Source organism: Loxodonta africana, chromosome 10, assembly GCF_030014295.1.
Source record: "Loxodonta africana isolate mLoxAfr1 chromosome 10, mLoxAfr1.hap2, whole genome shotgun sequence".
Taxonomy (NCBI): Eukaryota; Metazoa; Chordata; class Mammalia; order Proboscidea; family Elephantidae; genus Loxodonta; species Loxodonta africana.
Genome location: NC_087351.1, coordinates 17,331,056 through 17,345,145, shown reverse-complemented (window position 1 = coordinate 17,345,145; position 14,090 = coordinate 17,331,056). Strand labels below are relative to the sequence as shown.

At 37.6% G+C, this 14,090-nt stretch overlaps 1 protein-coding gene across 1 annotated transcript in view; it reads left to right on the top strand.

Moving 5' to 3' along the window:
* Positions 1-14,090, top strand: part of FAM98B (family with sequence similarity 98 member B) — a 32,928-nt gene that overhangs the window by 16,607 nt on the left and 2,231 nt on the right. The window contains exons 4-7 of the mRNA XM_010598326.3: positions 910-1,088; positions 3,926-4,006; positions 4,594-4,710; positions 13,037-13,204. Of these exons, the coding sequence (XP_010596628.2) occupies positions 910-1,088; positions 3,926-4,006; positions 4,594-4,710; positions 13,037-13,204 (545 nt within the window). The remainder of the gene's footprint in view (positions 1-909; positions 1,089-3,925; positions 4,007-4,593; positions 4,711-13,036; positions 13,205-14,090) is intronic.

The following is a 14,090-nucleotide window of genomic DNA, read 5'->3' as shown; positions in this document are numbered from 1 at the left end:
CTTTTTCCTATGTGCACGCACACATTCACACACTTAAGTAAGATTGCGATCTTGTTACAGAAGCAGTTTCTTCCTTCCTCCTCCTCTTCATTTACTGTGTTGCAGCTCTCCAGTTCCACAGCAGCTAGCAACAACAGTGCGCTGTGAGAAGTGCTGGGCTGTCTCTCCGTTCCCCCTTGGCCCGAGTACTCTGTGCGTAGGAGAGAGGGTATTTTATCACAGAGTCTTACATGTTCTCAAATTGTTGATCCGCTTGTAGGTCCGTTCTACTGGGCTGTGTGTAGGCTGTATGTGTCTGTTATTTGACTTTGTATCCTCATTGTCCACACAGTGCCTGGCTCAGAATAGGCCGTTGGTAAATGTGTGCTTATTGAAATAGCAGTCTGCGTCATTTAATGTATTAATTAAAATAAAACAAACCAGCTAGTGTGAAATCAAGGAGAATAAAATCAGCCATTCCATGATTCCCTGACAGTATTCAGTAAATTGACCCTTTAGGACCCTTTTTTGTACTCATTCATATGTTTCAAAGTAAATTGACCCTCTAGGACCCTTTTTTGTACTCATTCATATGTTTCAAAGTCTTAGCCCAAACCTCTATTACAGGGAACGTAGATAAAAACAAAGCTGCTCTGATGGGGAGCTGCTCAAGCACTTCCAGTGTGGAAAACAATCGGCCGGTTAAAGTGTAGTACAAACCTTGAAGAGAGTATAGCTTTGTTTTTTTCTCATTTCATTTTCAAGTTTATGGTGCTCTACAACTATTGGTATTGCTCTTTGGTTCTCTGTAATTTGATATTTCTTATTGGTATTGTTGACATTGGTTTTAAGTATATTATTTCAGTAAAATAGTTTAAGGAATTCTTGTGCATTTATTAATATTATTTGTTTTTTACTTTTGTATTATAGTATTTTTAAGTACAGAGCTTCAAGCTTTACAGATACTTCAGAACAAGAAAAGTAAAAATTCTCATTTAGATAAAAATAATGAAATTTATCAAGAAGTTCAAGCTATCTGTGATACCCTTGCTATACCCAAGTCAACAACTTCTGACATTCCACTTATGCTAAGCCAAGTGGAATCAAAGGTAATAGATTGGTTGTATTTTTCATTTTCTGCAGAAATTCACCTGAATGCTAATGTTTAAATGTTATATTAAAAATGAAAATATTTCCTTTATGTATAAGGTATACTTTCCATTTAGAGAGAAGTTTATCTTCATGTAAACTAAATTTTGGATTCTGACTTAATGTGCACGTGACCCGATGTAACTTTAGCTGATATCCAGGAATCAGATCTTAATAATTGCACGTCCTTACATTTTGCCAGAGTTTGCCAGGATAGAAATCACTTTGCAAATTTAACGTTCACTTTCCAAAACAGGGTTTTAATACAGTATTGTGAAAAAGTAGAGTCATTCTATAAATTCAAAAGGCAGATGTCATGGATTGAATTATGTCCCCCCAAAAATGTGTGTATCGACTTGGTTAGGCCACGAGTCCCAGTATTGTGTGGTTGTCCTCCATTTTGTGGTTGTAATTTTATGTTACAAGGATTAGGGTGGGATTGTGACCCTGCCCTTACTCAGGTCACTCCCTGATCCAAGGTAAAGGGAGTTGCCCTGGGGTGTGGCCTGCACAGTCTTCTATCTCTTAAGAGATAAAAGGAAAGGGAAGCAAGCAGAGAGTTGGGGACCTCATACCACCAAGAAAGCAGCACCAGGAGCAGAGGGCATCCTTTGGACCCGGGGTCCCTGTGCCTGAGAAGCTTCTTGCCCAGGGGAAGATCGAGGATGAGGACTTTCCTCCAGAGCCGACAGAGAGAGTAAGCCTTTTTCCTGGGAGCGCACACCCTGAATTTGGACTTGTAACCTGCTAAGCTGTGAGGAAATAAATTTCTCTTTGCTAAAGCCGTCCACTTGTGGTGTTTCTGTTATAATACCACTGGATAATTAACATGGCAAACTAAACTTTTTTCTTCCTTTTAGTGGATGTTCTTAATAGAATTGCAATGTGGTTGTCTTTGGCAAACAAGTTTCTGGTGGATAAGTGGTGTATGGTTAGCAAATGAGTACCTAAAAGTAATAACAAGCTATGTACTTCTTGAATTTTTGAGAATTTTTTCCCCAATTATTAAAGCATGCTGGTTTCTAGTCTAGCCATATATTAGACTACCACTCTTGCAGACTGTTCAGATTCTGGCCTAGTTGTTTGATTTTGTCTGCTCTGTGTGGAGTCTTCTAGGGGAATAGTATAGGATCCCTTTTAAAGGAAAAGAAAATTCTCACTAACCCTCAAGAAGAGATAGATACTAACACCGTACACTGCCTTAAACTAAAGCCTCGTTCAATAAAGATCTCTTTTATAGTGGTAATTCATGAATTGGAAAGTAAGATTTGTTTTAGTGATTGTAAGACAATTTAGTATCATTGAGATGAAAACACAATATTAAATGGAAAAAAAAAAAAAATCCTGGCACTTGCAAGCCAGAGAATAAGTGTGAATTCCAGCTCAAAAACTTTGTTTTAATGTTAATAAGTTACTTTTCAGAATTTTTTTCTCTTTTCCTCTGGATTAATAGTGATTACAATTTTGGGGACTATTTTGAATTGAAATAGATTTCTGGACTATTTGTAATCATCCAGTGCTTCCATTATTGAATCTCACATAGGCTTTTCAGTGTTATGGTTTTCAGTTAGTATTAACAACATCCCCAGGCCCCTGTTTTCCCTGCTTGAAGCAGGGTATAATGCCTGTTTTCAGACGCTAGCAGGCTCTTTATAAGGTGGCTGTTACTGTGGCCCTTGTGGCTAAATATTTACCTGAAAGAACTTCCTGTTCCATTCAGTTTCTATCAAAAGTAAGAAAGTTTACGTTTCCTTTCTTCTACATACGGTGTGTTCAGAAGACACTTTGAGGGTAGGTACTGCTATTATCTGCAACAACTATATGAGAAAATTGAGGCACTGAAAGATTTAATAACTTTTAACAAGCAAGCTTCCAAGTAGTGACAGAGCTGAGGTTTGAATCCAGGCACACCGTAGAGTTTATGCTCTTAACTCCCTCTGTAACAGGTAATTCTGAAACTCACTAAAACTGTTATATAATGTTGAAATCCTAGGAATTGAACTGGATGTGATTACATGTAAGAAATGACAGGTATACATTTAGAGCTCCCCTTGACTGAGGAGTTAAATCTTTTAGGAATGTATAAAATAACATGATCAAAGTTGGAGTTTCTTCCAGTAGTGGGTGAATCTACAAAAATGGTGTATTTTGAGAAAATAAGTTAATAATTCCTTATAATCTGTACGAATTTATCAATTATGTCACTGGTGTAAAGAGTAATTGTATTATATGTTATATTTACTATGAAGCTAATAATTTTTTTAAATAGCTTTCTGGAGCTATTATTTATTACCGTAAAACTCACTCATATTAAAGTATGTAATTCAATGAATTTTAGCATATTTACAGAGTTGTACAGCCATCACCAAATTCTAATTTTAGAACATTTCTGTCACCCTAACCTAAAACAAACAAACAAACAAAGTCTTGTTCCTGTGACATTCATTTCCCATTCCACCCCCAGATGGTCACATCCTTCTCCCTGAAAGCGGCTCCTCCAGGGTCACTTCATGAGCTGCAGTCGACTCAATGGCAATGGATTTGGTTTCAGTTTTTGGTTTGGTAGTTGTCTGTGTACATTATTTCTAGTTATTCTGGAAAAGAAGGTGTTCTACAACTCGAATTAATATATTTGAAAAATGTATTCTGCATTGTAGTGAATTATTTATTTTTGGTGTGTGAGGGTGTATTTTAATTCACTTTTAACGTTTTGTTTCTTGTCTAGTTTTCAGAACAACACTTTAAATTGGGGATATATATTTTCCTCAAAGATGCTTTCTTTTGTATATGTTTTCAGGTGAAGGATATTCTCTCAAAAGTCCAGAAAAATCATGTGGGAAAACCACTGCTGAAAACTGATTTAAATCCAGAACAGGCGGTAAATCTCTTCCTCATTAGTTTTATGTAATTAATGAATATGACTTAATTCTATAAATGGACATCTTGATTTTACAGTGTGTTGTTGGCATATATTTTTTTGTAGAATTAAAATGGATTAATATTCTAGAGTAAGAGGTCCTAACTGTTCTTCAATCGAATTATTAATTTTAAAAATACCTGGCCAAGAATATTTATAGCAGCCAATACGTTAGCACAGTTGTGATTCAAAAAGGATAAGTAGCTCAAAGCCAACAAGATGGGAAGTTACTGATATTTTCTTTCCTTAACTTGTCCCGACTACTTAGCAACTAGATGTTTTACATAAATTAACATGTTTGTTTGAAAATAAGACAAATTCTACCAGTGGTTGGGTTTAATTTATATTTTAATATCTTCTGTATATTATAAATGTTCTATCAAGTGCTCTTTATTATTTAAATAACTTATCATAAAGTCTCATAATGTCAGAAAATGTTCATCAAGTGAAACTTCTTTTGAATCAGTAGGAAGCATTTCCAACAATTTTCACATTTCTGTGCATAATGAAAGCCTAAAGTTTATGATTTTTCTTTCCAACTTCTTTAGGAACAACTGGAGAGAATCAATGATGCTCTTTGCTGTGAATATGAATGCCGCCGCCGGATGCTAATGAAACGTTTAGATGTGACAGTGCAGTCCTTTGGGTGGTCTGATAGAGCAAAGGTAAGACTGTTTTTCCATTTGTGTCCTGTAGGTGGTAGCTTGTGACAGCTCTCCAGGCTGTCCTTTACACTCTGATGTAACTGTTACATTTCTGCTTTATCACTCTATCCTGGGCCAGCTACTGGTCTTATGTAATGGTCCTGGTCTTATATAAATCCTTGCTTGCAAATACCTTAATATCTCTCCAGATCTTTCACATTTATTTTAAACTCATAGATGTTGTGGTTTATGGAAGGATACGTAACATACGAGATAGTGGAATGTAGTGAGCAACCAATCAAGATAGTAGAGCTTAGGAATAGGTACAGGTAGTATTGCTGCTTGAAAAGGTCTCATTAAAAGTACCTTAAGGCTAGGCAAGTGTGGAGCGTGTTCCAGTGGAAGAGTGGGGTGGGGACACACCCAAATATGAATCTCTTCAGCTAGTTTTCTAGAGAGCTGTCTCACATTGCTTACTTTATGCCTTTAACCTGTACCCAGGCTTCCTCTAGACCCCCCTCCCTGCAGCATAGTCAGGAAACTCTCTAGGTAGTAAGCTGGGGCAGTTATTGGGCTTACCTCATTTGCTCCCGTCTCTCATGGGTCACCGTCCTGTGCTCCCTGATATCCAGTGCCTGGTGGCTGGGCTGGGCTGGAACATCTAAGATACTATCTCTCTAATGTCTAGGTCCTTGGTGCTGACTGCCTGCTGGCATGCTTCGGTTTTCCCCTAGGCGCTCACGTGGTCTCTGACTCCATGTGGCGTCTTACACACCTATTCCTCACTTATCGACTATCTTGTTATTTGACATTTTGCATTGACAACAGTAGTAGAAAATTTACTGTCCGACTATTTGCACATTAAGGAGGCAGCGGACATGGCGGCAGTGGCTGCAGAAGGTCTCGTCCCTCGAGGAGACTCTCTGGGCAGTCTCCAGAAAGCTCAGCCATGCTGCACCGTGCCCTCTGCTCCCTCCGCTTGCTGTGTCCAGCTGCTGCATGGGGCTGGCCTCCTCCGTGGCCATGGTCAATGGGTAGATGTGCGGGCAGCGCCGAGCCAGTGGTTGTCTGTTCTGACTTTCTAGCTTCTAGGCGGCCTGACACCCTGCAGCTCAGAATTGCTGTGGAGTGGGAAGGGAGGAAAGGAAAGAAAGAGGCATTGAAGAGGGCGTTTGAAAGAAATGCATGTGAGGTTAATGACATATCAAAGTGAGCTGAACTGGGCCTCAAGCCTCTTTCTTGGGGGGACTGGGTGTGCCACCAGACTTCCAATGGCCTCTCAGGAAGCTCCAGCCTTGGTGACTCGCCAGGATCCTGAACTCTGGGCTTGCAGGCGTGGGAGTGGAACCCTGGAGGCAGCTTTGCGAGGGAAGCTTTAACGCAGCACAGGAGGAATGTGAAGTGGTTAAGTCATGGGCCTTCCAGTCACACAGCCTGGCTTTATCCAGCTTTGTCTCCTCCAAGCCTCCTCTGCAGAGGTATAATCTGTAGCTGGACTCCTCAAAGCGATGAGCACATTAATAAATCATACCTGTTATTATTTCTATGATCATATTTTCTAAATAAAAAAATAATAAATGATCTGAAAACAGGAAAAAAAAATCCTCCTTTTTCTCATAACAACCTGGTTTTTGGAATCTAACCATGTCAATAAGTGAGGAGTGGGTGTATTAGTTTTCTGTAGCTGCTATAATAAATTACTGCAGGCTGAATGGTTTAAATTATATAAATTTATCCTCCTGCGGTTCTAGAGGTCAGAATGAAGGTGTTGACAGGGCTGATTTCTTCTGAAGGTTCTAGGGGAGAGTCCTTTTCCTTGTCTTTTCCACCATCTAGAGGCCACCTTCATGCCTTGGCTCATGGCTCCATCCTTTGTCCTCAAAGCCAGTGGTGGTGCCTCTTCTCTCTTCCCTGACCTCTGCTTTCATCCTGACATCTCTAAACCCTGGAGGCGTAGTGGTTAAGTGCTACAGCTGCTAACCACAAGGTTGGCTGTTCGAATCCACCAGGTGCTCCTTGGAAACTGTGTGGGGGAATTCTACTCTGTCCTTTAGGTTTGCTATGAGTCGGGATTGACTAGACAGCAATGGGTTCTTTTTTTTTCTTCTTAAGAGGACCTTGTGATTACATTGGACCCACGCACATAATCCAGGGTAATCACCACATCTCAGGCTCCTTAACCTGAACATGTCTGCCGAGTCCCTTTAACTATGTGAGGTGACAGTTTACAGGTTCCAGGGATTATGATGTGGCCATCTTTGGGAGGCCATTATTCAATTTACCACATGCCTCATCTTCCTTCTAATTACGTTTTATTTTTTCAGGTGTTGTGTTGTATTATCATAAGCTTTTCTTTTTTTCTTTCTAAATATCCTTCTTAAAATCAGATATTCTAATGAGTTTTTCATTTTCTGTTTACGCACTCTCCCAGAAGCTCGTAATTGCAATCTGGGCTGTTTGCATAGCTGTTCTTTGTTCCACTGTTTCCTGGATCCCATGGCCTCCTCCATCTTTTTTTTTTTGTATTTCTTTATTGAAATATAATTCATATACAATAAACTTAACCATTTAAAGGTGTACAGTTTATTGGTTTTTAGTATATTTGCAAGGTTATGCAACTATCACCCTATCTAATTCTAGAATATTTTTATTACCCCCAAAAGAAATCTGATGCCCATCAATACTCACTTCCCATTCTTTGTTTCCCAAACCCCTGGCAACTACTAACCTGCTTTCTGTCTTTATATATTTGCCTATTGTGGACATTTCATATAAGTAGAATAATACGATATGTGGCCTTTTGTGTCTGACTTGTTTCACTAAATACAACGTTTTCAAGGTTCATCCATGTTGTAACATCCGTGTGTAATTCTTTTAATGACTGAATAATATTCCATTGTATGGACTTAACAACAACAACAACACAAAAAACCAAACCCATTGCCATCGAGTTGATTCTGACTCACAGTGACCCTAATAGGACAGAGTAGAACTGCCCTGTAGGGTTTCCAAGGCTGTAATCTTGACAGAAGTAGACTGCCACATCTTTCTCCCCTGGAATAGCTGGTGGGTTTGAACCACCAGCCTTCTGGTTAGCAGCTGAGCCCTTAACCACTGTGCCACCAGGGTTGGATCTAACACATTTATCCGCTCACCCATAGTTGGATATTTGGGTAGTTGCCACATTTTGGCTGTCGTGAATAGTGCTGCTATAAACATTTGTGTACATGTTTGAGTACCTGTTTTCATTTCTTTTGGGTATATGCCTAGGAGTGTAATTACTGGGTCATGTGGTAATTTTATGTTTTAACTTTTGAGAACCACCAGACTGTTTTCCATAGCAGTTGCACCATTTTACATTTCTACCAGCAATACACAAAGGCTCCAGTTTTTCTACATCTCACTAACATTTGTTATTTCTCTGACATTGCTTATTCCCTCACTCTGCTGTAGCAAATCCTCAGGTAACTTCCTAACAAAGGGTGCATAGGAGATGATTTTTTCCTGAGTACTTACATTCTGAAAATGTGTGTATTCTGCTGTCGTATTTTATATCTACTCAGACTACCAAATTTAAGTAAATATAAAATTCTAGGGTGGTAAAGTAGAGGGTCAGTGAAAAAGAGAAAAACCTTCAACGGGGTAGATTGACATAGTCACTGCAATAATGGGCTTAAACACAGCAATGATTGTGAGCATGGCGCAGGACCAGGCAGTGTTTTGTTTTGTTGTGCTTAAGGTCACTATGAATTGGAGCTGACTCGATGGCACCTAATAACAATAACAGGTTGAAATCATTTTTCTCTAAGGATATTGAAGACATTGCTTCATTGTTTTCTAACATTTAGTGCCATTGTTAAGAAATCTGATCCTTTAAGGTGATCTTTTATTTTTCTCTGAAAGCTTTTAGGCTCTTTTCTCCATCCTTGGAGTTCTGAAATTTCACAATGATATGTATTGGTATGGGTCTTTTTTCTTTCATGTGGTGAACAGTAGGTGGGCCTTTCAATCTGTAAACTCTTGTCTTTTAGGTTTTTATATTTTCTTTATTAATTTCTTTGTTCTCTCTGAAACTCGTTAGTCAGTTATTGGACATCCTGGATTGATCTTCTCAAGGTGCTTTATTTTTTCTCTCATTTTCCATCCATAGCTCTTTTTCGTTCATCTTCTTGGAAATGTCCTCAATTTTATTTTCTACTGGGTATTAAATTTTGTTTTTGTCATCATGTTTTGATTCCCATAAATTCTTTCTGACTTGAGTTTTTCTTTTTCCCTTTTTTTATGGATGCAGTATCTTGAATGAGCCTGAAAAATTTTTTTTGTAACTTCCCCCCCGCCTTTCATTATCTGTTTTCTTCTAGGATCATTTGTTGTTGCTTACTTGCTTGTTTTTCCTGGTTTCTCTCTTGGTGGCTTTCTTCAAATGTGTGGTGGTCCTTGGTTGTTTTCATTTAGAGTAAGACACTGTAGTCATTGATAGGGATTATTGACATCAGGCTTTGGAGTTGGCTGTTGTTCTGTGGGAATTCTCTACACCAACAGGTAGAAAATTTGTCTTTGGAGCTGCTATTTTTTCAAGAGGAAACAGTTTTTCCTGTATACCCCTATAGAATTTTTTTTTTTTCTTTTGGTCACGAAGAGTGACAGGATGGCACCAGGGGTTCAGATAGACTTTAAATTAGCCCCGATTTTCAGCTCCAAATTTTATTTTCTGAAATGTTCTGTAGGTCAGTTGGTTCTCTTCTCATCTATATCTCTTTCTTCCTTTTTTGTTATATAATATATTTTTACGCAAGTAACACGTGCCTTCTATGTTTGCCAACCTCACCCCGCCCCCCAACCAGGTATTTTCAGAAGCATGCTATGCTAATTTTGCTGTAAAAAAAAAAAAAAGAGTCCAACTGCCCCATAGGGTTCCGTAGGCCGAAATCTCTACAGGAGCAGATTGCCAGATCTTTTTTCCCACGGAGCGGCTAGTGAGTTCAAACTGCTGACCTTTCAGTTAGCAGCTGAGCGCTTAGGCATTGCACCACCAGGCTCCTTGGAAACTTAACAGAGGGCTGTATATATGTCGAGTCACTGGTTTAACTTGATAACTTGATAGAACTTTAGATGAGAAGAGGAATTTAGGAAAAACGGGAAATTGTAAAAGCAACATTAAAGGTATCTAATACTAAACTCAGGATGTTTTTCAGTGCTGTATTTAAGATTAGTGTAGAGAATCCAAGCGTGAGTTTTGACGTATTCTGTTTTTGAACATTTAGAAGGGCGTGGATTTGTGGGCATATTGACTTTTTACTGGCCTTAAGCTTGGGGAGTTTGAGCAGATACACCTTTAGTGAAATAGCTTAGTATTTTCATCTTCTGATCTTGGCTTTTCTCATCATGTTTTCGAGCAGAGGGGGTTGTGTTTTTGTTTTTTTTTCCTTAGCCTGAAAGATTTTTAAAAATATTTTTTTCTTAGACTGTTTGTAGGTCATCTTGGCCTTTCATCTGGTCTTTTTGCACTTGATTATATGCATTTGGATCCCTAATTTTTCTTTTCCTGTTACATTTGTTTTAGCTTTATAATTTCTCCTGTTTTTATGATAGAAAAGTATGTCTGATATTGTTGAGTGAGCATCATCAAATTACTGTTTTTATAGCATTTTAAGTCTTTTGAAGAATATTTGATCATATTGTTATACTCTATTGACATACATTGAAGCTTTCTCTAGTTTTGTCTCTTCTTTGACCCTTTACTGAAATCCCTTGTAGTAAATTCTTGTCTGTGGAATTTGTTGATCAAAGAATATGCATGGTTTTAAGGCTGTTGGCAGGAGCCCTTGGGTGGCATAAATGGGTAAACACTTGACTGCTAGCCGAGAGGTTGGCGATTTGAACCCACCAGAGGCACCTCAGAAGACAGGCCTGGCAACCTGCTTCTGAAAGGTTACAGCCTTGAAAACCCTATGGAGCATTTCTGCTCTGCATACATGGGGTCACCATGAGTCAGAATCAGCTCGATGGTAACTAACAAACTTTTGATGCCCACTAGAGTTACCTTCGGAAAGATTGTACAGATTTATTCGGAAAGTTCATCTAATTTTTTTCCTCTATTATTTTGCGAGGACACTCTGAATATAATTTTAGTTTGCATTTTTCATTTAGTGTATTATGACCATTGTCCATGTCTGTGAGTGCTCTATTTCAATATCCTTTTTAAAAATGTTATTTATTCTTATTTTTTTTATTGCATATAATTCACAGACATAAAATTTACCATTTTGAAGTGTATAATTCGAGGTTTTTAGTATATTCAATGTGTTGTGCAACCGTTACCACTATCTAATTCTAGAACATTTCTGTCACCCTAAAAAGAAACCTCACACCGATTAGCAGTCAGTCCCAGTTCTCCCCTTCCCCTGGCAACCACTAATCTGCTGTCTGTCTCTATGGATTTCCTATTCTGGACATTTCAGATAATGGGGTCATACAACATGTGGCCTTTTGTATGTTTAGCTTTTTTCACTTAGCACGTTTTCAAGGTTCATCCATGCGAAAGCATGTAACAGTACTTCATTCCTTCCTGTATCTATATTTTATCATGTACTATAATTTATTTAGTTTATTTTACAGTTTCCCCTCTATTAATCAACACTGGGAATGTTTCTGTGCATAATATTTTTATGTGACTTTCTAAGTATGTTTGTCTGGTGGATTCTTAAAAGGAAAATTGCTGTGTCAAAGGTCAGGACTCCTAGTGCCCTTCAGCCCCATGGCCAGACTTTCTAGAAAGTCGGTATGAATTTAGATTCCTATTGGTAGAGTAACTAAAATTTTATCTCATCTTGCCCTCTTTAATATTTAGGATATTGTCCATTTTATTGTTAACCTGATGGTTTAACAAGTCTAACTTGTTTTAATTTCTTTATTTTTACTGTTGGTAGAGCTAAACATTTTTTATAGGCTTCTTAGTCATTTGAATTTCCTCTTTTTTGCAGTTTCTATTTATGTCTCTTCATTTTTTTCCCTTTGAAGTCTCCCTGTTTTCCTTTTGATTGAGCTTTTTATATATTAAGGAAGTTAACTAAGTGTCTTGTTTGTTGAGAGTATTTTACCCAGTTAGTTTTTGATTTTGTGTTTTCTTTCTTTTGTTGTAAAGATGTTTAATCTGTATTTTGTAGTTAATTTTTAAAATTTAAAACCTCAAGCAATTAATGCTTTATTCTATTTGGAATTCCCTTTGTTATATGGTGTGCCTTATTATTATTACTACTATTTTTATAAGTAGCTAACACTTTATTCCAGCCCTATTTAAAAAATAATCCTTTCTTTTCCTGCTGATCTTTGATGCTTCTTCTGTCACATACTGTGTTCATGAATTTATGAGACTGAATCTCCATTGTCTATTCTGTTTGATTGTTGATTTTTTTTTTTTTTCTCCAAAGTTCCAATTAATTAGACTCAAGTGGCAAAGTATATTGTTATCTGTACTCCAGTACTTGGGGGTCAGGTAGACCTTTATTAGTCAGTAGGCAGAGCCAGGATTCTCTCTCTCTATTTTTTGGAAAGTGACTTAAGCTTTCTAAGCCTCTGTTTTTTTTTCCCCCCATCTGCCAAATGGGGTAATAAAAACCAACCGTTCTAAAAGGATATTTTGAAGATTAAAGAAATACCACCTATTAAGGTAATATTATATATTAGTATCTGGTGGAGCCCTGGTGGTGGCATAGTGGTTAAGAGCTCTGGCTGCTAACCAAAAGTTTGGCAGTTCGAATCTACCAGGCGCTCCTTGGAAACCCTATGGGGCAGTTCTACTCTGTCCTATAGGATCGCTACGAGTTGGAATCGACTCGAAGGCAATGGGTTTGGGTTTTTATTTTTTGGTATTAGTATCTGGTAGGGTTCTTCCCCAGAATTCTTTTGGTCATTCTTACATATTTAGTTTTCTAGGTTAACTTTAATTACAGGTTTATTTATTTTATTTTATTATCGTTATTTTTTATCTTCACAAAAACCATTCCAATAAGATTGCATTATGTATGTGAGTTAATTTGGGGGAAAAAAACTGACAATAATGTTCAGTATAACACCATTTTTAGGTATTTTTTTGTTGATATGAATGAATTTTTTTGTGTTATATTTTTGAATGAGTTATTGGTGATAGTTATATATTCTTTGAGCATCTGTTGGTCTATTTTTTCATTCCGCATAAAAAATGATCAGATATTTGAATGCTTTTACTCTTTTTCCATTTCTGTTCTTGTGCATTACCCTCTTTTTTTCTTTCTGAAGGTTATACTTACCATTACTCTTTTGGTGAAATTTACTTTGGTTTCTTTTCTCCCTAACTTTTGTCATTTAGGTAAAAACAGATGACATAGCAAGAATTTACCAGCCTAAGCGTTATGCTTTGTCACCCAAGACGACTATTACATTGGCACATTTATTTGCTGCTCGTGAAGATCTATCCAAGATCATTAGGACAAGTAGTGGCACCAGCCGGGAGAAGACAGCATGTGCCATTAATAAGGTTGGTTTTTCTTTTAACACAGTGGAGAGTGAATTTATAACAGTCTCGTTTCATGTTTTAACAGATTTTAATCCATTTTCCTTTTAAGTACTGGTGAACTCCTAGAATAAGGGTGGAAAACCAAAAAAAAACAAAAACAAAACCAAACCTGTTGCTGGCTCATAGCGACCCTGTAGGACAGAGAAGAACTGCCCCATAGGGTTCCTGAGGAGCGGCTGGTGGATTTGAAAAGCGGGGAGGGGCTTCAGTTCATTTAGGTGTGGTTATGGTTTGTGTCTGTTTGTGTGGTTTGGCTTTCTGTATTTATCAATTAAGACAGAGTTTTATCTTAATTAGAAGAATTAATAGTTTATGCCTTAAGAATTGTTTTTATCAATAGCTTTAGCAAGAATAATTTGTCTTCTTTCAAGAAAGTAATCATTTTTTTTGTCACTAAGAATCTGTTTGTAGGAATGGTTTTTGGTACAGAAAGATTTCCTCTTTCCTTGGTGTAAATGGAGAGAGTACATGCTCTGGAATCATTCAGATCTCGTTTGCATGCTAGCTCTATCATTCTCTTGGAGGAATGACCTTGGTCAAGTTCCTAAACTTCTTTGAGCTCGTTTCCTGATTAAGAGTCTAGATTAATTTCTTAAGGAGTGTTCTTAAGTTAAACAAGCTCAAAGAGTTTTATTAATTTGCAGTAGGAGCACCAGTAGAATGCTTACGTCAGCTCGCTTAGTATGTGGTCTCCATTTACATAAGCAGAATGCTTCATGGCAAACCCGATTATAATCGGAAGGTGAGCATGCCAAAAATCAGAACTGAGGAATTTGTGTAATTTAAAAACCTTGTTTCTCACTCAGTATAGCTAGGTTGAGATATACTTTCTTATTAAAGCGATACC